At 42.6% G+C, this 27,519-nt stretch overlaps 1 protein-coding gene across 3 annotated transcripts in view; it reads right to left on the minus strand.

Annotated features, from left to right (window-relative positions):
* Positions 1 to 1,777: 1,777 nt before the first annotated feature.
* DCLRE1A (DNA cross-link repair 1A) overlaps positions 1,778 to 27,519 on the minus strand; it is a 60,084-nt gene continuing 34,342 nt past the window's right edge. For all 3 annotated transcript variants that reach the window (XM_029610449.1, XM_029610451.1, XM_029610450.1), the window contains 4 exons: positions 24,640 to 24,785; positions 18,654 to 18,808; positions 17,607 to 17,745; positions 1,778 to 2,678 (listed from right to left, as the gene is read on the minus strand). In XM_029610449.1, coding sequence (XP_029466309.1) covers positions 2,476 to 2,678; positions 17,607 to 17,745; positions 18,654 to 18,808; positions 24,640 to 24,785 — 643 coding nt within the window. In that variant the 3' untranslated portion in view covers positions 1,778 to 2,475. The remainder of the gene's footprint in view (positions 2,679 to 17,606; positions 17,746 to 18,653; positions 18,809 to 24,639; positions 24,786 to 27,519) is intronic.

Consider the following 27,519-nt stretch of genomic DNA (forward strand, 5'->3'; position numbering starts at 1 on the left):
TATATTCTCCCTCAGCCTGGCTTTCCATTTAGTATGAGGCATATTTAGAGGAAAAACTAGACAACCAGTAAACAAACTGAGAGAAAACGCTCTTGTTGTGCTTCTCACATGGCGGCCATCATGATCTCCATTTAATTTTTACACAATGCAAAAGGGCCCTTGAAGTTAAGATTTCCCCCCACAGGGAACCCAGAAGTCTCAGATTTATTGAATGCCTTGGATAACCTTGCAAATAGGGCCTGAACTATTATTGTGTGCCCTTGGGTCCATTACCTGGGTTTTCCCACCCAGGGGATACATATAAATTCATCACCAGAGTTGCATGTTGAAAGTTTACTAGAAAATATATACTACTGCCTCACTGCATCACAAATTAGAGCACATTGGTTTGATTCCCAGGTTGCGTTATTTGATGTTGTTTAAGGTTTACACAAGGCAAAGCGAGCTGAAGATATGGCATGAAGAACTCTTCAAGCTCCACTATTGATTTTAAGGCATCAGGTAATACAAGAAAACTTAATGAAACAGTAAAAAAAAACCCCCAAACCCCCAAAAAGGAAGTGCATTATTTTTAATCCCCCTCCCCTAGATCAATCTATTCTCCTCCAAACCTCTTTGACTATTGATATTAGCGTTTCTTAATGCAGCCCATAAAAACTCAGAGCCAGCATTTGCTCAGCCCTTTTGAACCAATCCAGGTATGAAGGGAATACAGGAAAGATTTACTTTTGATTTTTTTTTTAATTTATTTTAAAGGTACCTGAATTACAAATGCTTATGAAACCTAATGCTGAGCATTCACCATTATACTGATAAAGTTTACCACTAATTTTTAATAGGGTCTAATAGTAACTACTCTCTGAGCAGAAGTCTAGGTTAGATGGACTGTATTTCATCTAGATGACATTTGTATTACCAACTGCAGCTGGAATCAAGACAAGCTATTCCTTTTTTTTTTCCAAAATATCTGATTATTTTTCCATACAAGGCAAAGGCGTTGACTGAGTAACACTAATCTACTGGCAGAATCTATATTAGCAGGGGAAAAAAAAACGGGATCTAAAGCTGATAGCTGCTTTAAGCCAATTTCAGTTTGGTTAGTACGTTTGCTAGGAAGGAAGTGCTGTATCCACTGGTACTTGAGAACAATAGGCCATGGACAATAGTACATTTCTATCTTGTTTTGGTTCTGTCTGTCATTGGCAGAGAGAGCTGTAAATATAACGAACTAAAAGCATGTCTGAAAAACCTTTCAGGATCCCGCAGTCCTCCCCCTCAGCTCCTATTGTACCTCTTTTCTATACCCTCCCCATGCAGCTAAAATTTTAACACCGCACAGACCCCCCCTTCTTCAGAGGTATAAAACATCTGCACAAGGACCTGTAGGGTTGCATATATCGTTACCTTGGGATGATCCTTTTTGTGGGCCTATAAAAAGGCAATCACAGCCTGCAAATAATCTCTTTTCATCAGGATCAAACAAACTCCCCTTTCCGCTCTGTGATCCGTTGCCTGCACAAGTATCTGCCTCTCTTGTGCGTGTCGCTTTCTCTACACGTGGATGGTCATATCTTTGGGGCAGGGAGCCCGTTACCCACTGCCCTTGCATGACTTTCTCCCAGTCATTGATGGTGGACTAAATCATGGCTACCTAGTGCAGGGCTTCATAGAACGGCTGAATACAGCGCAGCCCCCGTCCCCGTCTCATGCCAAGGAGCTGACTCAGACAGGGAGCACCTTGGGGAAGCAAAGTAAAAGGCACCCCAAGCTGCACGCATTTAGTTAGAGAATCTTTATTAAAATATATATTTTAGCTGAATCAAATTTGTTACACTAGATAAAAACGGAACATTTAACAGACGGAGACATGAACAAAATAATCAAATGCTAACACAGTCCACCAAACCATCTTAAGTGCTTAAAAAGGAGAAAAGATAATTGCCTGACAATACGTTACTCAACTGAGCCCACTTTGCCACTTGAGGAAGAAGCGAATCTTACGGCAGGATGCGCACAGGATGAAAATGAGAGGGGGTGGGGGGGTGCACGTGTCCTCCGGCGCAGGGTCACGACCAAAAAATGAAAACAGGTGAAAAGAACCCCCAAAACCCTCTAGTGCCAAATGCCTGGTGATGAACTGCATGGCAGGTAACAGCAGCTGCTGGCTGGTCCTCAGATCTCTTGGGTCCTTCGTTAGCCGTGCTGACCACCGTGCGTGTGACAGCCGCCCCCTCCCCCCAAAACAAAATTCAATTTCTTTCTTCTGCGGCTTTCTGCTAGGTGGGACATTTCCATAAGAAACGCAAATAGCATTTTTTTTTAAAACATTTTTTCTACGCAAGGTAAAATCATTAATTCATGACTTATAAGAATCTCCTTTTACTTTCCTTGCCTGCCAGGAAAGAGGCATTGATGCAGTCTGTCAGACAAAATCCCTCCAGGGCATAGCAGCTTCACAGATGCTTTTCGGCATCCTTAGTGTGAAAAACGCTCGTCCTTGGACCAATGGCTAGCACGTGACTGCGCAGCTTCTGCCATCCATTCTCTGAAATACTTCTCCATGGTGGCTCTCGACTTCCAGCTGCCGCTGTTCACCGTGGGGATGATCTTCTGTGGCCGCAGCCACTGGACAAACCGCTTCATTTCCAGGTAGCTGCTGTGTTCGCTGTAGGGGATTCCTGTAACAAAACGGCAGGCGTTATTCATTCAGACTTCTAGGCCTTGCACAGAAAAGCAAAAGTTGCTCACCTGTAACTGGGGTTTCTCCGTGGACGGCAGGACACATCAGCCACACGAGCGGGCGACGTCACTGTATGGCGCAGGCACAAAATGTAAGCTCTCTTAGAGCTCAGAAAGAGCGAGCCTCCTCGGTCATCTCACAAGCTAAGGGTCAACTCCATGCAGAGGAGGGAGGAGCTGTGTGGCCGATTTGTCCAGCTGACCCTAGAGAATGACTGTTATGGATTATAGTGACTTTGCTTTCTCCGTGGACAAGCAGGATGAATTCAGCCACACAGGTGAAGATTCTCAAGCTGAGGGTTACACTGAAATATCTGTTCTTTGCTGGATATGACGGTCGTGCAACCCAGATGAAGAAAGAATGGTCAGAAGAGTGGACGCTTTTAGTTAAATAGGTTTTTAAGAATTGCCGTCACTGCAAGAGTCTGCTACGAGACGGCAGTGCTTGGGAAAAGTGTGCATGGATGACCAAGTAGCTGCTTTGCAGATATCTTGAACTGAAGTAGAGTGGAGATGCTCTGCTGACGTTGAAACTGCCCATACTCCACGGGCTTTAACGATTAGGAAGGTGAATTCTAGCCTTAGCGTAGCAACTGGAAATACAGTCAGAAAGCCACGTGGCGAGGGCTTCCTTATTATCTGGTAAATCTTACTTAGCTGGTTCATAAGAAACAGCGGTGGTGGTTTTCTGAAAGGGTTGGATTTTATCAGGTAAAAACGGAGCTTTTCTGCAGTCCAAGGCGCGAAGAGTTTATTCAGCTTTGTTGGAGTGGGTTTCAGAAAAACATCGGAAGTACAGAGGATTGGTTTAAATGAAACTGAGAAAAAAAACCTTTCTAAAGACTTAGGATGAGCTCGCAACACTACTCATGTTTAAGCTCGCTCACTTTGGGGTCGATTTTAAGAACGGCTCGCACATATGGATGCGCTCATTTTGTAACATGCGAGGGACGGCGCGCACATGTTATAAAATCCAATGGCCGTGCACACTTTCATGCCGGATTTTAGGGGGGGGGGGTGGATTTTATCAAAATATGTGCGGCGATGCAATTGGGCCTCCCAGTCTGTACCAATTAAGGAGCAGACTGGGAGGGAACTTTCCTATCCCTAACCCTACCTCTTCCCCTCTCCCCCCCCCCTAACCTAACTAGCCCTAATTTTTTTATTTTAATACTTACTGCTCCCCGGGAGCAGAAGTAATCTCTGTGCACCGGCCAGCTACCTGCATGCGCTTCCCCGGGACAGCGGGTAATGGCGATGTCCTGGCCCACCCCCTACCCCTCCCAGACTACACCCCCACCCATGCCTTTCGCAGGACCTGGGGCACTTTGGTGTGTAACAGGGGTAACACGCATGGCCGGGCCCGTTCTAAAATGCGCACATGGCCCGGCCACATGTGTAACCCCTGTTTTTTTTTTTTACGTGCATGGCCCTTTTAAAAATCGAGCCATTTGTTTGCTGTGGTTACAGCTACTAGAAATGACTTTCCAAGATAGAAATTTGAGATCAATCGTTATGAATAGCTTGAATGATGAACTCATCAAATTAGAAAGAGGTCCCACTGATTAGGCAGAACTTTAATTGGAGAATGAAGATGGTAGAGACCTTTGATGAATTTAGCTACTATAGGACAACAAGAAACTGGATGACCTAATTTTGGTGCTACGCAGCAATAGCATTTGCTATATATGTTCTCTGACAGAGTCATCAATCCTGATTTAGAAAGATTAAATAGTAGTAGCAGCATGGAAGAAGAGCAGCTGAATGGATCTTCCAAATGCAGAACCTCTTCCATTTGAACTTGTAGGAACATCTGGTAAAAGGCCTCCTCACTGCTAAAATTACTTCTTTTCCCTCTGTGGGTAAGAACATTGATTTCAATATTTCACTTTCAATATCCATGCCTTTAATGCTAGAGACTGAAGGTTGGAATAAAGTCGCAATCTGTCGTATTGCGTTAGCACAGTTGGAAAGATTGGAAGATGTATTGGTGGAGCAATAGGTAGTCTTTGTAGCCATGGAAACCAAATTTAACACAGTCAAAACCGTGCTATTAGGATCGTGTTCCCTTTGTCTTTTCTTAACTTGAAAATAGTTTTTGATATGAAAGTGGTGGAAAAGCATACATTAGGTCTTTATTCCATGGAACCTAAAACAGTAAGAAGCTTGTGGTCACACAGAGCTGGAAAAAAGTCAAATGGTGGTATTCCCTAGGGTCAGAAGAGAAAGTATAGTGTTGGGGGGAGGGAAGAGTGAGACCATTCATGAGGATGAAGGTGAGGACGCAAGGAGTCTGCCAAGGTATTGTGCTTTCCTGCGAGATATATTGCATTTTAGATGTATCCTTTTTAGAATCGCCCAATTCCGTATTTTGCATGCTTCTTTGCAAAGTTTTGAAGATCCTGTAACTCCTTTTTTGTTAATGTAATACATCACTACCGATTGTCCATCTGAATCTGAATTACTATTCCTTTTAACCATAACTAGAAGACAAGGGGAGCTTTTAATATTCCAGAAGATTAATATGAAGATATTTCTCTTGAATAATCCAAGTCCCTTGAGAACAAACCACTTTGTGATGGGTTTCCCAGCCTTGACAGGAGCATCCGTCGTCATCATCTGCTGAGTTTACAGTGGATGAAAGGTCTGACCACAAAGAAGATTTAAGGGCCGAGTCCACCATTGCAGGGAATGACTGAAGTTTGGTGGGACTTATCTTGGAAATACATTGACTGTACATCCTGTTTCCAACAAAGCCTCAAATATCACTGCCTCATGTGCAGACACACCAAGAGTATAGCATGGACAGTGGCTATAACATATGGCCTAACATATACATAAAGGTCCTGGCTGATATGGATGGTTAGTTGGACAAAGCATGAACTGTATGGGTTAGAGCATTTATCCTTTGAAAAGGATGAAAAACCTTTGCTTTTGGGGCATCCAGGTATGCTCCAAAGAATTCCAGGTAGAAGTCTCAGGTAGTACTTCTGAACATTCACTATGAAACCCAAAGAGAGTAGGATGTCAAGTGTAAAGAATGTGGTTTCCTTTGCTTCTTGGATCTACTCTATATTAACCAGTCGTCCCGATATGGAAGGATGAAAACATTCTTCTTGCTGACACATGCAGTTATTGCTGCAAAGTACTCGGTGAATATTCTTGGAGCTGATAGTGATTTTCATCTACCACAAATCGCAGGTTTCTCCTGAAATTCTTGGAAATGGCTATATGCATTTATTTAAAATCAATTTCTTGCCAGCATACTTCCAAAGGTTTGTAGCAGATTATCGGAGAACATCTAAACATCTTTCAGATCTAAGGTTGTTGTCAATCTATGATTTTCAGGTAAGGTAGGATGGTGTTGCGGGAATTCATTTTGAATTTTTCCCTTTTGAGGTATTCGTTTAGTTTTCTAAATCCAGAATAGGAAAAAGACCTGGGTTCAGAAAATCTGTCAAATAGCAGCTTTCCCCTTTTTCTGTGACTTGGACTGGCTCTATTGTATGTGCTGACTTAAGGAGGTAAGTTCTCAGAATCTGATGCTGATATGGGGTACCAGGTAAAGATATGGAAGATTCAGGGGAGGTAGAGTTTGACAATTTAGATGGAAACCCATGAGAATTATTTTGAGAACAACAATCTGAAGTGATGAATGATGACTGGGAGTGAAATAAATGAAGCCTTCCCCACCCCCCATTGGAAGCATCTGTGAAGAGGAGGAATGGCGATAATTCTGATAGTCAAAAAAATGTGGACCAGACTTTTGAGAGGATTATTGGGCAGACCTCCGAGTTCTGTTCCTGGGATAGGCTCTTATCTGTTGCAGTTGCTAGAGTTGGTGATACTGGGGGCTGTTGTCTGTAATAAAGATATGGTTAGTACCTCCTGTGATAGTAGTATTGTTTTCTAAATGGTTGATGTTTTTGGTATTTTCTCTGAAGAGTGCTACACTGTAGCTCCTGTTAATGTCTGCAAAACAAAGCAATGATCATGAATGAGATCAATAGCCTTTTGACCTTGTCACCAAACCCCAGAGCAGGATACACCTGCCAATTTGTCACGAACATCCTCTGTGAGGCCTGATGCCTTCAGCCAAGTGAGCCTTCTGGACTCTATTGCTATGGCGGATGATCTTGGCGATGTATCAAAGGCATCATATACTGAGCCAATTAAAATGCTTGTCTTGAATTTTCGGAGGAGACTTTGTGATACATCCTTTATCTTCTGCAGGTTATTTTATAAATATTAGAACTGAGGTGCTCACTGCAGCATCGCTCATTAGTAAGGGGAATTTATTCATTATTATTTTTATTGAGTAAATATATATTTATTAAAATCTTTAAAAGTAATTTAGAAATTTGGAAAAGTAACAATTTTGATCAAATCTTTCAAAAGAATATTCTATAGAAATTCCAAAGAATTTTAGCAGAGAAAGGCACCTTTAAAAATGTAATAGGATCTTATGGGGAATACACTGGATTATAACTACTTCCTATTTATACAGTAGCTATATCTGTATATCCTACATCTGATAATTTAATACTCACACAATCTACCCAAAAGTGACAGGATGGCCACTGCAGTCTGGATAGTCACTGGTGGGAAGATCCTCCAACATACATATGGCACTTGCAAGAGGTTTGTATTTTCTTCTATGTTTCATCTTCATCCACAAAGCCTTGCAGCTTTCTTATACAGACAGCAGGATGCATGGGAATACATTACAATGCATGGCTATCCATGTATAGATTTTAGTTTGCTTGCCATATTGGGGAGTCTCGATTTTAGCATATGATTATTATGCTTGCCATATTTGTAGCCATTTGCAACAAGACACAATAGACCATCATTTTCGACAGTGCTGTTTTTAAAACTCTTTTCCTATTGCTGCTGTCAGCTTTTAAAGTTTTGCTGCTGCTCAGACACATGTACTTGTCAATCATTTATCAGCCTTAAAACCAATTTTTAATTCTGTGTTGAAACAGTCTTAAAAGCAGCCTTTTCATTTCGAGCAGCAAATTAATGCAAGAACCAAGCAATTATCTTCTGCATCACTCTACAAAAGGCTGCACGCAAGTACCAAAATTATAGTCATAAAAATAGCAGTAAATGTCCTTATACATCTATCATTAAATCATATTCATCTAAAATGTTTCCTCTATGCAGAAATACTATGCACTGACTGAAAGATCTTTCTCTCTCTTTGATCTTTTTGCCTTTTAGGACAGACTTGACTTCAGTCGATTCACGAGGCAGCTGAACCTTTCTGTGACCTTGACGTAACTGAACTTTTCCTAGCCACTGGAAGGATGGAGGGAGGTGTCTGCCAAATCTTAGACTGAAGGTCTTCAAGTTCTTTATGGACTGCGATAGCCACAGCTTGCTTAGGCACCTGTACATTTTAAAACTCCAGGGGAAAGTCTTCCTCCAATTTAAAAGGTATGGAATCTGCCTTTTTTTTTTTGTTAAGGTAAGGTAGGATATTTCCTTTGGTGGACTAATACTCCTAGCTGGCTCCGGTGAAGGGTCAGATAGCAATCCTCTGGAAGGTACGCGCCCCGACTGATGAAACCGAATTATCCTCAGAATGAGCCTCTTTTAAGGATGGTTTATCATTTGACAATACGCCACGAGGCTGCTCTTGCTGTGTCTGTGGAACGTTCTGATATGGCGGAATAGGTGGCTGTAACCGAAGCTCGCCTGCAACCTTTCCTAAGATTGGCTCCATGATTAAAGGAAGAGGAGGAGTAGATGGGTTTTTATTCATATCAAATTGTGAATAAACTCCAACCATAATGTTTTATAAAGGGCTGGTACTCAGGCATAGCAGGCTGAAATGTCACTGAAAGACTATCCAAGTCTAGTGGAGAATGCTTTCTAAAGGTTGGATTAGAAACAGACTCTTTGCGCTGAGTAGTATTGGTTCCAAAAACCAGCGGAGACATAATTTTTGGTGCCAAGATGGCTGATGTGGATGGTGGCGCAGTGCCAAGACATTGGCGCTGTAAGTAGATGGCACCATCTTTTTCTATACTGATGGGGATTCGACACAGGTCCTTTTGAAAGTTGATGGTACAGAGGGGATCTCATCTGGACAAAATGCAGCTATGGCACTTAGAAGATTCTGATCTTTTCTTTTTAAGCATTGGTTTGTCTGAACTTTTCCTCTCTTTATCCGATGGAGAGCTCCCTATATAAGAACGGAGGGGGGAAGTGGTTGGGATTCATTTTCCCACGTGGTGCGCAGGGCCCAAATAGCAAAGACATGAAGATCAAGACTGGACATGTTGTGACTGCACTTTGAACATAATTTTAATGTTTTTAAACTGACCTATGTTTCTCAGATATGAAATAGGGAAGAAAACAATTTCAAATCTTTTTCTTAAGGAGATTCAAAATAAAGCCAGATAGAGAAAATACTAAGGAAGAGAAATAAAATGGAGAATATTGAAAAAGAGTGAAAATGCAAAAGCATGGTGAGCAGCCAACTAGAAAGCATCGGCAGAAGAAAAACAAGTGAGGAACACCCAAGCATGTTCAGAAGACTTCTAGATATTTCTGAGCTCTGAGAGTGCACGCTCTGTGTCAGTACCGCGCAATGACATCTCTCGCTTGTGTGGCTGAATTTGTCCTGCTTGCCCTCAGGGGTCTTATTATCTCTCAACATATTGCGTCTAACTCGGCATCTCTGCTCTGAGGCAGGCAGCAGTTGCCGAAACATGAGCCTATGTCGGGCTATGGGACATGCTTGTAGTTGAAATCATGTGAATAAGTATATACAGCAATGACAACATTTCTACAATCCTGTTTGAGAACGACTCTTATTCAGTTAAGTAAACATTTTTTTGAGCATATAATAGTATTTTGCCTATCAGCAAATGACTGATGAATTTGTGTTTACTTCTGACACAGTCTGTATCCCATTGTGAGGCAAGAGATGGGTTAATACATTTATTTAAATACCTGGTGTCTGATGCTGTGGCTATGTTACAGAAATATATACCCTATTTTTGAATTTTGGTGAAATTTATCACAAGACTATACAACGTATATGTTGCACGTCTTCTTGGTTTTCCTTTTTATTGATTAATAAGAGAAGAGGATGCTGCTTTCTTCTTGTTCAGTATAATTGCATTGGAGATGTCAAACATCTGAGAATGTAGGATGCCAGCTCAGAAGAGAACTTGGCTCATCCAGCAGTGATTATGGCATAACAGTGGTACTTTTACCTACCAACAACTGACTTGGGGCAAGCCCTCTTGCTCTAACACCACCTAAATCAAACCTTAAGTGTTCTGGGAAAAAATCTGTGGTAATGGTTATCGCTAACTTCACTTATATACCACCCCTATCTGGGGCGGCTCACAAACGTACATACATAACAACACGTTAAAAATACAGCATACTAAAGACACAAGAATAAATACAGCATGCTAAAACCAGATAAAAGGCATAACCAGTCTCACAATAAAAAAGCAATAAGATAAAATCACATCAGGGAACTAGCATGTACACCGCTGTGTACACTGTTGGCTCTACTTAAGAATAATGGCATAAAAGCAGGTGAGTACGAGAGTTATTGAACACTCAGGTGTGCATATTGGCACAGATTTGAGTGTGCGTGCGCTCTTGGAAGTGCGTTAAAGCTATAACATTTGGCAAGCCAAGGATATGAGTAGCAGTCAGAGGGGGCTACTGAGAGCCGTGAACAGCTCAGCCTCCGCACAGCCTTTACCGGATTCGGCTGCTAATATCTGGGACACTACTTAGTACTCTAGAGCTGTCCAACCAAAGCCATCATAAAAATGTCTGCCATGTTAAAATGCTTTACGATTAACTGCAGCTTCTCTTTGGACTGCATATCACACACACAAAGCCTCCATTAATAAATTCATTCCTAAACGAACCCCCATATGTTAACATAGGTTAGTGGCAAGGTTCCGCATAATAATTAGATTCCAAATTGTTGCCAAAGATTTCCTTGCTTGCTGACTCTTTCAACTGCTCCTCTTGCACCTCCCGAAAGGCAGCCAATCATATGTCTCGTGCTGTTTTAGCCAAGGGGGGGCATACCCAGCTCCTTATCTGCACCTCCTATGGTGGCTCGGTGCTTATCCTGCAGCAAGCCATTACCTGTCATAGATCAGTGACTTACAAAGCCTCAGACACCTGCTGCCAAAACCGCATTCAGTTAATGGCAACGACGTCTAGAACGTGCCTGGCACAGGCAGACATGGGAGGAATCATGAATCTAATAAAATCCATTGAAATTAAACAGCTGGCTGAAAGACCGATGCTAAAAGCCATCACAAAAGGTCTTGTCTTTTGTTCTAAAATGTGTTGCCTACTTACCTGCAGGTAGCTGGGAGATTCTGAAATTGGTAAGAAATACGGCCCATTAAACTTCATTCACCACAAAGAAGGGAACAAGCTAACAGCCGATGAAATCAGATTCTTTCGTGCAAGAAAGCCACCGCAGAAAAGTGGCATTTCTAAGCTGAAATTTGTTCTATTTGAAACTAGAAACACGACAGCAGAAAAAGACCATATGGCCCATCTAGTCTGCCCGACAGTCCAATTTACAATTCCCATCACTCCCTTCAGAGAGCCCCTGTATTATTCCCATGCCTTCTCAAATTCAGATACTGATTTTACCTCCACCACCTCCACTGAGAGGCCGTTCCATGTAAAGAAATATTTCCTAAGATTATTATACCTACATTTTACATTTATTAAATTTATAGATCGCCTAACGCAAAACAGGTCTAGGCGATTTACAAACGAACAGGCATAAAAACGGCAATAGTAAGCCTAAAAAATAACAAAGTAAAAACATAACACATCACAAAAACATAAAAGATTAAAAATAGGCAAAATTAACAAAAATGTTTTGAGAGATCTAAAGTTTTGGCCAGAGTTGCATTTTCTCATCTCGATAGGGAGAGAGTTCCAGAAGTCAGGTGTAATATAGAGACGTGCAACTTTTGGTGAGGAAACTTCTAAGAGGCAATGCTGTGATGAACGTAGGGAGCGAGTAGGTTGATAGAATTTGAGTAAGGAGTTAGGCCAAGGACAGGAGTCATCATTAATGAGCTTGTACATTATCACACCTTCTGTGCATTGAAACCTTTGAGATATTTGAATGTCTCTATCATACCTCCTCTAGCTCACCTCTCCTCTAGGGTGTACATGTTCAGATCTTTAAGTCTATCCCCATATGCATTAGAACAGTGGCTCTCAACGGGTGTGTTGGGACACACTAGTGTGTCACGAAGTCCCGGGAGCTGTGTTGCAGAGCAGGCAGAAGACTGAGCTTTCCTCATCAGTCTGGGCAGAAGTTGGCTGACTTCTCTTTTATTGGGTATGACAGGAAGCTGCTTTTGCTTTCTCCTCCTCTTCCTGGCCAGAGGGAGGTTGTTCCCTCTACTACCCAGATCAGAGTGCGATATCACCAACTCCTGTTCATATGGGCCTGGCAGGACACCAACTTTATCTTCCCCTGCCTGGCCTAGCAGTGAGGCTGCTGATGCTCTCTTCACCCCATGAGGCCTGGATGTGAAAGCAGGAGCATAAGGGAGAAATGTGTGTGCTCTGTAGATCCACTGCTGCTGCCTCCTCATCTTCTTCTCCTCAATGCTTCTTGCCCTCATCTGCTGCTGATAAAGAGGGACAGAGATTCTGGATTTGACTGAAGTCTTTTCTGCTGGCTGGGAGCCAGGAGGAAGGGTAAATGTAATGGGCAGGAAGGCATGGGTAGGAAGTAGTGGAGGAGTTGGGGGCTGCTGGGCAGGGAAGATATATATATATATAACCTGAGGACAATTTAACATCTCATCTCTTTCAACTATTTAACACTTTTTTTTTGCGAGTCACAGGGCTCCCAAGACAAGAAAAACCCAAAGAAAGAACAGAGAATAGTGACAGTGATAAGAACAACTGCTGAAACATATCTGAGTGTGCAACCCATGCGAGTGAAACCATTTTTCTGGCACTGCAATAATGTAGACTAGAGTTTGGCAGCACAGGGAGGGCCTAATTTCTCCTTACTCATCTTCCAGTCAGACCAGTCCAGATGAATGGGATGTACTCTAAGTTGCCACTTTGCAGATCTCCACCAGAGAAACCAAGCACAGCTCTGCCCAGGATGCAGTCTGAGCCCTGGTAGAGTGAGTATCAACTTGTTTAGGCACGGCTCTGCCACTATCCACATACGCCACTGTAGTTTCCTTAAGCCAAACTTATCAAAGCCTTCGATGTTACCTCACCTCTTTGTGCACCACCATACACAATGAAAAGATGATTTGATTTTCTGAAGGGATTGGTGACTAAGATACTGCAGAAGCACTCTGCACACATACAAGAGGTGCAGCAACCCGTAATGTGCCTTACGCACAGTCCTACTGAACAAGAGAAGACAAACACATTGATTCAAGTAAAAGGTGGAGACTATATTGATAGGAAAGAAGGCATGTTTCTAATTCTGACCATATCATGAGAAATCTCCAAAAAGAATCTGCAAGACAGTGGCCCGCAATTCTGAAATCCTCCTGTCTGAACAAATCACTACCAAAAACAGTTTTTAAGGTAAGCAACATACCAAAATCTCTCTAACAGGCTCAAACTGCTTCCCTACCAAAAAAGTTAACACCAAACTGAGGTCCCAGGAAGGACTGAGGTCCTGACTAGGGGTCCAATGTGTTTCAATTCCCTTAGAAAATGGGAGACATCTGGATGAGAGAACAGAAGATTCCCTCGAATTCGCACCTACACTTTCAAGGAATTAAGAGCCAAACCTTTGGAACATCCATCCTGTAAAAATCTAGCACCTCTGGGACCAAAATTTTAAGAAGATTTAACTGCTTCTCAGCACACCAATGCTCAAAAATCTCCCAGATCAGAACATAAACCAAGGAGTAGACACCTTCCTGATCTTCAGAAGAGTATTCTCAACCTCTTGAGAATAATCTCTCCGAACTAGCTGTGCCCTCTCAAGGACCAAACCATAAGACAAAACCGATCTAAATCCTCATGAAGGATTAGACCCTGGAGTAGAAGATTGCTTTGCTGAGGGAGGTGCAAAGGTCTGCCATGCAACAAGTGCACCAGATTCGCATATCAAGGCTTCCTTGGCCAATCTGAAGCCACTAGAATTACTAGCCCTGGATGTCCCAATATTCTATCACTCTCCCTATCAGAGGCCACAGAGGAAACACATACAAGGGTGCCTCTGTCAGCCAACGCTGAACTAGAGCATCCATATTGGAAGACCGTGCATCCTTCCTTCTCCTGTAAAACCTGCCGACCTTTACATTCCTGAAGGTTGCCATCAAGTCCAGCAGTGGAACTCCCAATCTGGACACAATTATGTCGTATGTCAACTGTGACATTGATTCTTCTCCTGAGTCTACTACATGTTGATTGAAAGTCTACTTGAACATTCTTCACTCCCGCTATATGCGAGGCCAAGAGTATCTTCAAATGTTTTTGTGCCACATGAACATCGCTACCTCTTCCTCTACCTGCTGACTTCTTGTGCCTGATGGTTTACATATATCACCGCCGTGGCATTGTTGGACATTATTCTGACCACTTGATGTCTCAGAAGTGAAGCAAAATGGAGCAGAGCTAACTGAATAGCCTTGGTTTCCAGATAATTGATGGACCACTGCGACTCCTCCTTTGACCACTGGCCCTGAGCATAGCTGGCATCCATCACCACCGACACCCAGTTTGGGGACTCCAGATCCACTCCCAAGTCTAAATTCCTGGAATCTAGCTACCATTTCAAGCTTGTCCGTACCATCTTCTGTACTGTCAGCCGAATGAAATAGTCTTGCGACTGTGGCTCTGGCTCCCACCTGGACAGCAAGGCCCTCTGCAACTGTCTCATGTGAGAGCTTGGCCAGGGAACTAAATCCAATGCTGCCGCCAAGGACCTGAGGAATGGAAGAGAGCTCCACACTGTCGGCCTCTGGGCATCCAGTAACAAAAATAATCTGCTGCTGTAGCTTCCAAATTCTTTGCTCCATCAGACAGATTCGACCTTCCTTTGTCTTGAATAGAACTCCCAGATATTCCAGTGTCTGAAAAAGGTTCAAACTTCTTTCAATGAAGTCTACCACCCTTCCTAGCACCTGCAAAAACTGTACACTCTGAATGGTTAACACATTTTCCTCTTCCAATTTCACACTTATCAGCCAATCATCCAGGTATGGACGAACCAAATGATCTTCCTTTTGCAGCGCAGCTGCTATCACTACCATCACCTTTGAAAAGGTCCTTGGAGCAGTGGCTAATCAAAAGGAAGAGCCTGAAACTGAAAATGCTCCCACAGCACTACAAAACAAAACAAAGGAACTGTTGGTGCTCCCTCCCAATGGGGATATGGAGATATGCTTCCATGATGACCAGAGAGGTAGGAAACTTTCTTTGTCACTTCCAGAATAATGGACTTCAAGGTTTCCATTCTCAAACTAAATGCCACCAAAAAATTTGTTGACTTGAATCAAATCCAGAAAGGGACAGAAGATTCAGGCATCCTTGAGTACCTCAAAGTAAATGGAATTTATTTATGTGTTTAATGTCCCAGACCCCACTGAGCTTTGGGAACTGAGTTCACTGCCTTAAAGGTGAGAAGAAATCTAACACTGTCCTTATAGCCTCTCAATTCAGAGCAGAGTGTTAAGGGGAAACCATAAAAGCTTCAAATACCGGCTGGAGGAATTCAAAGGCCCCAAATAACCTCTAGCACCATTGATCAGAAATAATTCCGATAGAACCCTGACAAATGACCTATTACCATAATTGAAGACTGGGCCCTCAAAATCTCACTGGAAGGGATAAGGGGTACCTAATCCCAAAGAGCCATCTTTAACTTTTCTTTTGGCAGATTGAAAGGACAGAGACCTCCCAAATGTCCGTGATCTCTGTGAACCTGATGACTGCTTCTGTTTAAAACTTCTAGAGTCTTGAATATATTACGAGCTTGCAGAGACCAGGATAAACCCTTGGTTCTGTCCTCTGGAAGCCTAGAATCTTGGACTCACCCCAGGTGTTGGCCATCTTCTCAAGTTCTTCTCCAAACAACAGAATGGGCAGCTTGATCAGATAAGTCTGAGCGATGGAGTCCGCAGACCAGTTTCAAAACCAGCTGCCACACTCCTGACCATCATCTAAAACTAGATCAAAGGAAATGTCCACTAGGTAAGTTGCTCCTGCTTCCAGCTGGAGAGACTCAACCCCCAACTCCTTGTGAGCGCACTGCTCCAGATAAAAACCGGACCTAGCCATAATACATGTACAAGTCACTATCTTCAATGCCATGCTGGCAGTTTTAAACATTTGCTTTAAGACAGACCATCTTCCTATCTTGAGCATCTTTCACGGTAGCTCTAGCTTTAACCGGAATTGTAGTCTGCTTCATGATCAAACAGAGCACTGCGTTCACCTTCAGGAACCAAAGTTTATCCCTTTCCTGCGAAGCTAGAGAATATAGCTTGGTCAAAGATCATCCTCTCTTCTGGAGAAACCCACCTCAGATTCAGCAGATCTTTTAAAGCCTGATGCAAAGGAAAAGGCCGAAGACTGAACCTAATATGATCCTCTGAAGCCCTGGGAGTCTCCTCCTATTTTTCCTCCGCTATATGTGGCACACTCAAGGACCACAAAATCAAGAACGCCAATTCCTCTCTCTGAAAAAGCTGGACCATGGCAGTGTTATCCTCACTCTCAGGAGGATGCTCTCCCTCTTCCAGATCTGCAACCGAATCTGTATCTGAGAGCTTCTGAAAAACTGGAGAACTTGTCCTCCCCTCCAGGTCTCTGAAAACCTCCTTCTCTGGGCTGCTTCTTACTCACGGGCCCAGTCCCTGCCAGGTTAGCAAGACCCGAAGTGGAACCAGGGAGCAAATACTGTGCTGCCGCAAAAGGCTGCTGCAAGCATTTAAAAAACTCCCTAAAGAAAGAAACCAGGAAGCAGATGCATCAACCAAGGCTGCAGGCAGACGAGAAGACAACACAAACCCCCTAGAGCTATGTTCTTCGGCTGCCTGGATACCTTCTATCACATAGGCCTAATAAGGAGGGTTAACCCGACCAAGGTGAAACCTGCAGAGTACAATATCGTACACGAGATGATCCAGAACACACCTACAAGCATACAAAGGGACCGAACATTTGAAGTCATATTGGCAACACAGATCGCAATCAGCTATGGGCCGAAACGTTGGTTACCGGGTCTGTTGCTGTAAAATTCTCTCGTTTCTCTTGCTCTGCACCAGGTCCTTTGTGTGCTAACATCTTAAAACGTCCCCGTTTCCTTGATTGCATGATCCAAAGCAATGGCTTACTTTGATCCCAATTTGCATTTTTGACTTACCTACTTCTCTATAAGCGTTCGTGCTAAGAGGTTTCAGTACAAACAACATCAGAAGCAAGCTACAAAAGAGAGCCAGGTCTTAGTTAAACATGAGTTGCTTGTCAAATATGTAGGCAGTCACAGGTTTAATTTCGATCACACCATTCCCTCTTGGATCAATTATAGAAAAACGCGTTTGATTATATGCCTACAGCGGATGTCTCCGTGCACGGCGCTTTTGTCAGGACACCGTTTGCTAGTCTTGTTCAACATCCACTAAGATTTCTCCTTCAAACTTTTTTATTGGAACCTTAGCACTACACAAGTTAAGGTGCACAGAAAACAGGAAGCAAAAGCCCAGCATGCATAGAAAATACACAGCAGTTTATTAAAACCTAAGCCTTAGCTGGGATCTAGAGGATGCCAAGGTTCTGCAAGCTGTAGTATGCCTATAAACATGTAGAGAAAACAGAATTTATATCCCTTTCTCTGTGCAAAATTCCCATACCATAGATGGTGATGTTTCCCCGGATTTCAGGTCTAATATCTGCCACAGAGCTGAACCGATCCGAGTATGTCCACCCAGTGGGTTTGAAAGCCAAGACTCTGTCATATTTGGAGAACTTACTCAAGTGGTTCAGTAAACCCTGTTAAAAAACAAAAAATATAGAGGTGTTTTGTTGTAAATGCAAGTGATAAACTGACTTCAGATCAGATACACATTAGGATACAGATTAGGACTTCACCACTCACTCTCTACTCCAACTATTTTCCCAGTAACAAAGTGAAGATTCTTCTGAAATCTGGCAAATGCTGCGCTACTGTCGCTACAAGTGATTAGGGACTTTCTTCTGCTGGATCAGCTTTAGAAAGCAGAAAGATTTTGAAGTTTGTATTGTCTGGTGAAATGTGTAAATCCCAAATCTACAAAAAAACGGAGCTGGGTCTGTCTCCTAAAGAGATGCAGTACAGCTTTAACAGTAAGAAACCCGTTTGGGTTAGCAGAATGAAGTGCGCTGCCAAAGCTAGTAAAGAATGAAACGCAGGTCCCTTGGAGGGATGTTAACAGTAATTATTCAGCAGCTGAACGGAGAAATACTGACAAGACTGTATATTCCCTGACATAAAGATCATTAAGGGTTAAAATTGAAAAGACGCAGCGGTAGTCAGCGATATTGGGATGGCATGCAAATATATTCATTTTTTTAAAAAACCAATCTTTGCTTTTGGCAAGGCTCAAAATGTGAGCTTTAACCTCATCTACTACGGTCGGTATTCTCTGTTGTGAAACTTTAATCAATCTTCCTGGCCTGCCCTTAAGAAGGCACTGCCTTCATCATTTAAACGGGATCCTCGATAGCGCCCCCTGTAGTCCTGCGGCAATGGGATGCCAACTACGGCCCTTGCAGCAAACTCCGTGCTGCTCACGGAACCACGGAGTGCAGACTGCTTCCCCTCTCCTGCCCCGTCACCCCTCCCCACCAAATCAGTGGCATGGTCCCTATTCTCCCGAATGCCTCGTCCACACTCCCCTGGCGCAGCCGGTCTCTCTTACCTTGAAGTTAATTTGCATCATGGGAAGGACGTGAAGGCCTGTACTGTTCCAGTCTGTGGTGAGCAGGCCCTGGACCTGCTGAGACTCCAAGCACTGCAGCGTTTTGTATTTGTCTTCGGACACACTCACTTTGCAGCCCAACACATCTGCAACAGCTGTGCATTAGAAGGAAAGGCAAGTTAGGCAGTAACAAAATGTCAAACACCCCCCCCCCCACCACAAGATCTGGGACTCCTTCATGAAGGGCTCTGCCAAACGCCAGAAAAGGGATTCAGCAGTCTTCAATGTGTAAAATCCCCCACTCTGCCTGAAACTGACATCTGGGCTGAGAAAAACCATTAATTCTGGCAGCTCACCAGAGCAGATACTTGAATGTTCAATCTGTGGATTTCTTGTAAGAGAAGCACGTGGCAAAGAATAGAAATATCACTGGTGCGCGGAGCTCTCTAGAGCGGCGGGGTCTGATTCAGGTGAGAAATCTTATTTCCAAAAGCATTTCTGTACTTGTAACTTTGCTATTGCTTTTAAGCTTTCTTAGTATTCCTTCTGCAATTCATCCTCAGATTACTGGAGTCACTCTATGGAGTCCCAAGCTCCTCCTCCCATTTAAGCATATAAACTTTTTATTCCCCAGTGAATAAAAATATCAGCACGCTCAGATCTGCAAATCACAAGACATCCTACTTAAAATGGCAAACTTAAAACGAGAAATACTTCTCACACTGTAACAGCACCGTCCATACAACTAACAAGTGAACTATCAAAAGCATCCGAAGCTTTCCTTTTAAACGTTATTGAACCAAGATGTTGCAAACAAATCAACAATAAGCATCTGAAATTCATACATCTCATTTCACATCTAAGAAACAAGCAGGTGAGTTCAAACCCAGTAAGCCACCCTCCCAGCTCCCTACTATCAATATCCTCATCTCCTGAAGCAAAAGCAGCATTCCCTTACGTACCCCCAACATCACACCACGTCTCAAAACGTTCCCATACAGCTGAAAATCTAGAGACAGTATCACTTCCCACCGCTGTTCCTTTTCCCATGAGCTCGATTACGGAATACAAATCCCCCTGAAGCAGAAAACCACAAAACATGGTGCTGTGTGGGGGAACATTTAGCAGATGACCTCTCATCAGATAAGTGACTGGTTTACACATGGCTACGAATTTTGTTTTTCAGCTCACTTGTGTTTTCTCACGGACTGAAAAAGCTCTCTATGAACTCACGAAAAAAGTGCTATAACTCAATTAAAAGGTTTTCTTTGCACTTTAAAATTACAAAAATATAAAAACAGACCCATCTTTATTCAACCCTTTCAGAGTAACCGTGGGGTTGTTTCAGGGACGGTCCTACAACACATTATACGATCTGTGTTTCTAACGTCTCTTTATTTCGACATGTAGTTTGACCGAGATTGCTCTCATTTGTTCTGTTATGGACTTTTCCTCCAGGAACTTGTCCAAACCTTTTTTAAAATGCAGCTATGCCAAGAGCTTTTACCACGTCCTCTGGCAACGAATTCCAGAGCTTAATTATGCGTTGAGTAAAAACGTATTTCCTCTTATTAGTTTAAAATGGACAACTTAGTAACTTCATTGTGTGTCCCTTGGTCTTTGTAGTTTTTGAAAGAGAAAACAATCAATCTAGGCCTTCGGTATGATTATGTTTTTGTTCTTAACCTGTTCTTATCTTTTAATGTTAATTTAGTTCCTATTTTAATTTGATTTTAATTAATTGATACTGTATTTTTTCATTTTATTCCTTTTATCATGTTCTTATAATATGGATCTATGTAAACCGTAGAGATAGAACTTGTTTCTGTGCAACGGTATATAAAAACTGTATAAATAAATAAATAAATAAATACATCAACATTTACTCGTTACATTCCACTCATTATTTTATAGACCTCTATCATATCCCCCCTCAGCTGTCTCTTCTCCAAGCTTAAGAGTACTAAACTCTTTAGCCTTTCTTCATAGGGGAAGTGTTACATCCCCTTTATCATCTTGGCTGCTCTTCTCTATACCTTTTCTAATTCTGCTTTATCTTTCTTGAGATGTGATGACCAGAACTGCACACAGTACTCATGATGAGGTCACATCATGGAGCGATACAGAGGCATTATGATATTCTGTGTGTTATTCTCCATTCCTTTCCTAATAATCCCAAGCATTCTATTTGCTTTCTTGGCTGCTGCTGCACACTGAGCAGAAGATATCAATGTATTATCAACGACGACACCTAGATCCTTTACCTGAATGGTGACTCCTAAGTTGGAACCTTGCATTGTGTAGCTATAATGTGGGTTACTCTTCCTAATTTTGCAAGATCCGCTTACAATTTTCTCACAATCCTCTTCTGATTTAAAAATTTTGAACAATTTTGTGTCGTCGGCAAATTAGATTACCTCACTCATTGTTCCCATTTCCAGGTCATTTATAAATATGTTAAAAAGCAGTGGTCCCAGAAGAGATCCCTGGGGCATCCACTATTCACCTTTCTCTATTAGGAAAATTTACCATTTAGCCCTATTCTGTTTTCTATCTTTTAACAAGTTGGCAATCCACAATAGGACACTGTCCCCTGTCCCATGACTTTTTAATATCCTAAGAAGTCTCTTATGAGGGACTTTTCCAAATCTAGATATAGTGTATCAACTGGCTCGCCTTTATCCACATGTTTATTTACGCCCTCAAAAAAAATGTATTAGATTGTGAGGCAAGACTTCCCTTGGTTAATTCCATGTTGGCTTTGTCCAATTAAATCCATGTTGGCGTTGTCCAATCAAACTACGCCTATCTATAATGTTCAATAATTTTGTTCTTTATGATGGTAGAAACTATTTTGCCTGGCGCAGATGTCAGACTCACTGGTCTGTAGTTTCCTGGATCACCCCTTTGCTCCCTTTTTAAAAACTGGAATTACAGTCTTCCGGTATCAAAGATGATTTTGATAGTTTACAAATTACTCATAACAGGTTGGCAACTTAATTTTTCAGTTCTTTCACCAATCTGGGATGTATACCATCTGGTCCAGGTGATTTGCTACTCTTTAGTTTGTCAATTTGCCCTATTACATCTTCCAGGTACACTGAGATTTGTTTCAGTTCGGCTGAATCATCACCTTTGAATATCATTTCTGGCATGGGTCTCTCTCTTACATTTTCCTTGGTGAAGATCAAAGCAAAGAATTAATTTAGTTTCTCTGCTATGGCTTCTGTCATCCTTAAATAACCTTTTACCCCTTGATCATCTAATGGTCCAACTACCTCCCTCGCAGTCTTTTTACTTTGAATGTACCTGAAAAAGGTTTTATTATGAGTTGTTGCTTCCAATGTCAAGCTTCTTTTCAAATTCTCTCTTTCCTTACCAATGCTTTGCACCTATCTTGCCAGTGCTTAAGCTGTTTTAGGATCTCCAAAAGCAAACCCATAAGTGCCCCATTCCTACCTGATCTCTCTCTCCCAGTCCCCTCTGGAGGCCCATGTGGTTCAAATAGAAGCTGTTTGGCCTGAATGGTCAAACTGCTAATGTTTGAATGCTGCTGGAATCTGTAGACAGAGAAACCTGTGGTTCAATCATCGGGGCTGAAGTTTCAATTGTGGGGCCAGAAGAGGTGCCACTGAATCCAATCTGAAGTGAGGTAAGCGGGCTGTCTCTGTTATTGCTTGTTTCACTGTGAATAAAGCATTTTCTGTGGACAAAAGCGGGAGTCCCTACTATTCTGTCCTCCAGCACCCTTGTAAAGTCCAAGAGCACTTACATGGCATTACATGGACACCATAGCCCCCTTTTTCCCCAAAATTACTTTTTGGATTTTGCAAACCCTGGCAAAAAAAAAACCCCCAAGAATCTATTCAAGCGGAAATCTAATATTGCCATGTGCAGCAGCAGCCAAGAAAGCAAATAGAATGCTTGGGATTATTAGGAAAGGAATGGAGAATAAAACACAGAATATCATAATGCCTCTGTATCGCTCCATGATGTGACCTCATCATGAGTATTGTGTACAGTTCTGGTCACCACATCTCAAGAAAGATGTAGCAGAATTAGAAAAGGTACAAAGAAGAGCGGCCAAGATGATAAAGGGGATGTAACACTTCCCCTATGAAGAAAGGCTAAAGAGGTTAGGGCTGTTCAGTTTGGAGAAGAGACGGCTGAGGGGGGATATGATAGACGTCTATAAAATAATGAGGGTGTGGAACAAGAAAACATGAATCAGTTGTTTACTCTTTCAAAAAGTACAAAGACCAGGGGACACACAATGAAGTTACTGGGTAATACATTTAAAACTAATAAGAGAAAATATTTTTTTTACTCAATGCATAATTAAGCTCTGCTAAAGGATGTGGTGAAAGCTATTAATGTAGCTGCATTTAAAAAAAGGTTTGGACAAGTTCCTGGAGGAAAAGTCCATAAAGTCCATTATTAAGGTAGAGTTGCAGAAATGCACTTCTTATTCTTGGGATAAGCAGCTTGGAATCTCTCTACCCCCTGGGATCCTTTGCTACTGTTGGAAACAGGATACTGGACTTGATGGACCTTTGGTCTGACCCAGTATGGCATGTTCTTATGTTCTTATGTGCCCGATGTGATAAGGTGCGCTCAGCAGAGCACAAAACGTTTTCCACGCATACTTTTTGTGCACAAACTCTACTTACAATGCAGCGAGTTTTGTGCCCAAAAAATGTGCCCCTAAAACTGCGTGCTGCTTGGCACCCTCTCATGGAAATCACATGCAAATGAAGGCACTAGGTAGTACCCCCCGATGCAGAGAGGCGTGCTGGTTTAACTCAGGTTTTCTTAGCACTGGAAATTTGACTTCTGGTCAGAGGTGGCGTAAAGTTTCCAGCCCAAGCATTAGTCTATGGACAGAAGCCGAAGTTCTGAAGCTGGGACCTGTAGTCAGGATTTATGTGCAGAAAATATGACTTCTATGCCCAAAAAAACATTTTGTGTGCTGAAACATTTTTATGAGCATAAACCTTATTTTTTGCACACAAAACTATAGTATATATATCATGTTTTCTATACATCCAGGTGAGGTAGGGAGTCTGTTGTATTGCTCTATGTAGATATATTCCATCTAAGTCTATCGAATGCTAGTGAAAGGATCAGAGCGGGATGAAGGGATAAAATGATTTAACTATCACTCTCCACATTACACTGTCTGAGCTGCTCCTGCCTGGGAGAAAACAGATTTGACCAAGGACTGCAGCACTGTCGCTAATCGTTTTGCACAGATTTGTTCAACTGTTCTATGTAAAGCCCACTACTCTTTTTGGGCATTTAAAAGTTGTATGTAAACCGGATTGATTTGTAGTTCCTACAAGAACTTCGGTCTATAAAAATTAAAAATAAATAAAATAAAAATAAATATTTGTGCTACTATGTTATGATGCACAATCTGAAGTGGTAAAGGCCTGTATGGATTTCGGACTTTAACCAAAATATTTTTTTAAATGATATGGCTGACTGCTGCGACCAGTAAATGCATAGAACGTGTGATTTCTGAACAAAGTTTCGAGGTCCTCGACCGAGAACCCCTCTATCTCTGCTGTCTCTACGAGAGAGAGCAATTCCAGTTTCTTGGGATGTCAGACCCTCCCCACTAAAGACCCTCCTGCTTTTAAAGCTTAGAAGAAATATTCAATATATAAAACTACTAAAAAAAATAAATAATAATACAAAGTTACTGCAGGCTGCTGATTTTCTATCAGAAGGGATACATAATCCCTTAAAAGAAGACTTTATGTAGGCATAGCACAGCGATAAAATATGCATAAAACTTAATGTTAGAATGATGGGACGACAGTTAAATGGAATCCATCGAAGGCAGTTACATTTTCCTGATTAATCTAGTGTTTTATGAAAGGCATTCAGCTGGAAAGCGAGGCTCTCCCATTTATTCGCAAGCACAGCGCAGGCAGTTAGAAAGTCGTTCGCGCGCAGCAGGCGTGCACAATAAAAACCGCACCTAGGAAGACCTTCTCCTTTCCGACCGAGTAAGTACCACAGACGACGAGGGTCCAGGGGTGTAAAGTTACTGCCTCGAAGGCGGCGTTGACCGCAAACTGCACGGCTTCTTGCTGGGATGGGAATGTGTACTCCGGACTGCAGTACCTGGAACCCAAGAACGAAGCACACATTAGGACAGAAATAAATCGAAAGCAAGGTCCTGTCCTAAAAAGGATTTTGGTAAAAAGAGACTATGATGGCAAAAAAACCCAAAAAACTACCTGAGCCATCCACTCTGCCCAGCGATCCTGTCCATCCCAGCTACCAGCCATAGAACGTGACGCCTATCGGATATTTCTTATCCAAGACGGTTTTAGTCACTTTCTTCCACTGCACTTCATCTTCCTGGTTAGCTGAGCATGCACACCCAGCACCCTGCCCTTCCCATGGCCCGAGCACAAATCCCCAAATCATCCTGACAGCCACCAACACCAGCACGGCTGTCACCCTCCTAGGTCCCTGCAGCCTTTCCGGACAGAGTCCCGTCACCAGATCTGGATCTGCCAGCCCCTGTCTTTCTGCTGGGACGTCTAGGAATCACTGTACTTCCAGCCTGCCGGACAGAGTCCCGTCACCACGTGGAGTGCCTTGCCTGCCAGTCAGATCTGGACCTGCAAGCCCCTGTCTTTCTGCTGGGACGACTAGGAATCACTGTACTTCCAGCCTGCCGGACAGTCCTGGCTGCTAAGTACTTCGTCTGCTGTCTTTTCTCTCCTTTGCAGCTAAGGGGTCGTCTGTGGGTTTCCCAAGCTTTCCTGAAGTCTATCACCATTTCAAGCTTCTACCACCCTCTATAAGGGGGCACGTTCCATGCATCCACCACTTTTTCTGTGAAAATAGTTATTTATTCATTTATTTTTGGGTTTTTATATACCGATCTTCTTGCATTGGATGCAAATCAAACTGGTTTACAGTGAAACAATTTAACTTGCCTAGGGGCATTACATGGAACAAAGAACATCAAACCAATAAGAGTGCTTATGAGCATTACATAGAAACAAAAGAAGAACACTTAAACATTTAAACCTATAAAAAAAAACAAAACCTTTGGTAACTATTCTTATACAAAAAGTGAGAAAAGAGCCATCCATGTTAAAATGAAATCAAGCGGATGATTGTCTCGATTGAGAAGGAATATTGGGAAGGGAGATAGAGGGCGGACACGGGGAATAGAAGAAGGGGTGGAGGGATGGGTAGAAAGAAGGTGTAGGATAGGGGAGGATAAGAGGGTGAATTAATAATAAATAGAACCAATCAAAGATATCATGGGTAGTACATTATGGGCCATCAAGGAAACGCAAGGCTGAATAGCCATGTTTTCAGTTTTTTCTTAAAGAAATCTGGCAGGGGTCTTGTCTGAGTTCTGGTGGGAGTGAGTTCCAATGGGTAGGACCTGCAGTGGATAGTGCCCTATTACTTAGCGAGGATTTGGCTTGAGGGACGAAAAGAGTGCCTTGTTAAGCTTTTCTGATCGGTCTCGTGGATTTGTTGGTGCGTAGCTGAAATGTGAGATCCATTGGGGCTGAGTTGTATAAGGATTTATGTATGGTGGTCAGAACTTTGTATAGAATTCTGTATTTGATCGGAAGCCAATGGAGGTTGTAGAGGATAGGTGTGATGTGGTCTCTCTTATTAGAATTGGTCAGGATCCTGGCCGCCGAGTTCTGTAACATCTGTAAAGGCTTAATGGTGGTAGCTGGTAGACCAAGTAGCAGAGCGTTGCAGTAATCAATTTTGGTAAGGATGATAGATTGTAGAACCAGGCGGAAATCTTGAGAGTGCAGTAGTGGTTTTAGCTTTTTCAGCACTTGTAGTTTAAAGAAGCAATCTTTTGTCGTGTTGTTTACAAATCTTTTCAGGTTGAGCTGGTTGTCGAGGAGCACTCCTAGGTCTCTTACGAAGTCTGAGTTTTTGATGTTGTTCATGATGGTTGATGTGAGGTTGGAGGGAGAGTTGAGGACTATTTGTGGTTGACCAGTTAAGGGTGAGGCTGTTTCTCTAGACAAGGGGTTGTCTTCCTGGGAGATGATGAGGTATTCCCATAGCCAACTTATCTCACATAAGTTGAGATAAACAAAATATCTCACAACTTTGCTCTCAAGTCTACCCTTGGAACCTCATAGCATGACCTCTCGTTCTAGAACTTCCCACTGCGAAAGAAAGATTCACTTCTTGGACGTTATTAATCCCTTTCAGGCATTTGAGTGGCTTCGATACATTCGATTTCCCATCCCTATCCATTCTAAACAGATTATAGCCTAATACAGCCGTATCCCATTCATAGTAACATTCGGGCCGATACACTCCTGTGCGCGCGATTCAGTATTCAAATTAGACCCGGTGGTAAAAAGAAGCGGCGGCTATTAGCGGGTTTGATAGCCGATGCTCAATTTTACCGGCATCGGTTCTCAACCCCACTGACAGCCACGGGTTCGGAAACCGGACACCGGCAAAATTGAGCGTCCGGTTTTCAACCCGCGAGCCGACTTCAAATGTTTTTGTTTTTGTTTTTAACTTTTTGTAACTTTCGGGACCTCCGACTTAATATCGCCATGACTGCTTTTCTGTGCACATTTTCCTTTCTGAATCGCGCAGGAATACCTAATAGGCATTTGCATGTTGCGGGCGCTATTAGGTTCGGGGCGGGGGGGGGGGGGGGGGTTTGGATGCACGTTTTCAACCCCTTACTGAATAAGGGGTAACGCTAGCGCGTCGTAAACCACAAACAATCGCGGGTTAACAGTGCGCACTGTACTGTAATCGGCCTGATAGTAAATGACAGCACATAAAGACCAAACGGTCCATGCAGTCTGCAAAGCAAGCTACTGTTGGTAGTAAC

Source organism: Rhinatrema bivittatum, chromosome 7 (genome assembly GCF_901001135.1).
Source record: "Rhinatrema bivittatum chromosome 7, aRhiBiv1.1, whole genome shotgun sequence".
Classification (NCBI taxonomy): domain Eukaryota; kingdom Metazoa; phylum Chordata; class Amphibia; order Gymnophiona; family Rhinatrematidae; genus Rhinatrema; species Rhinatrema bivittatum.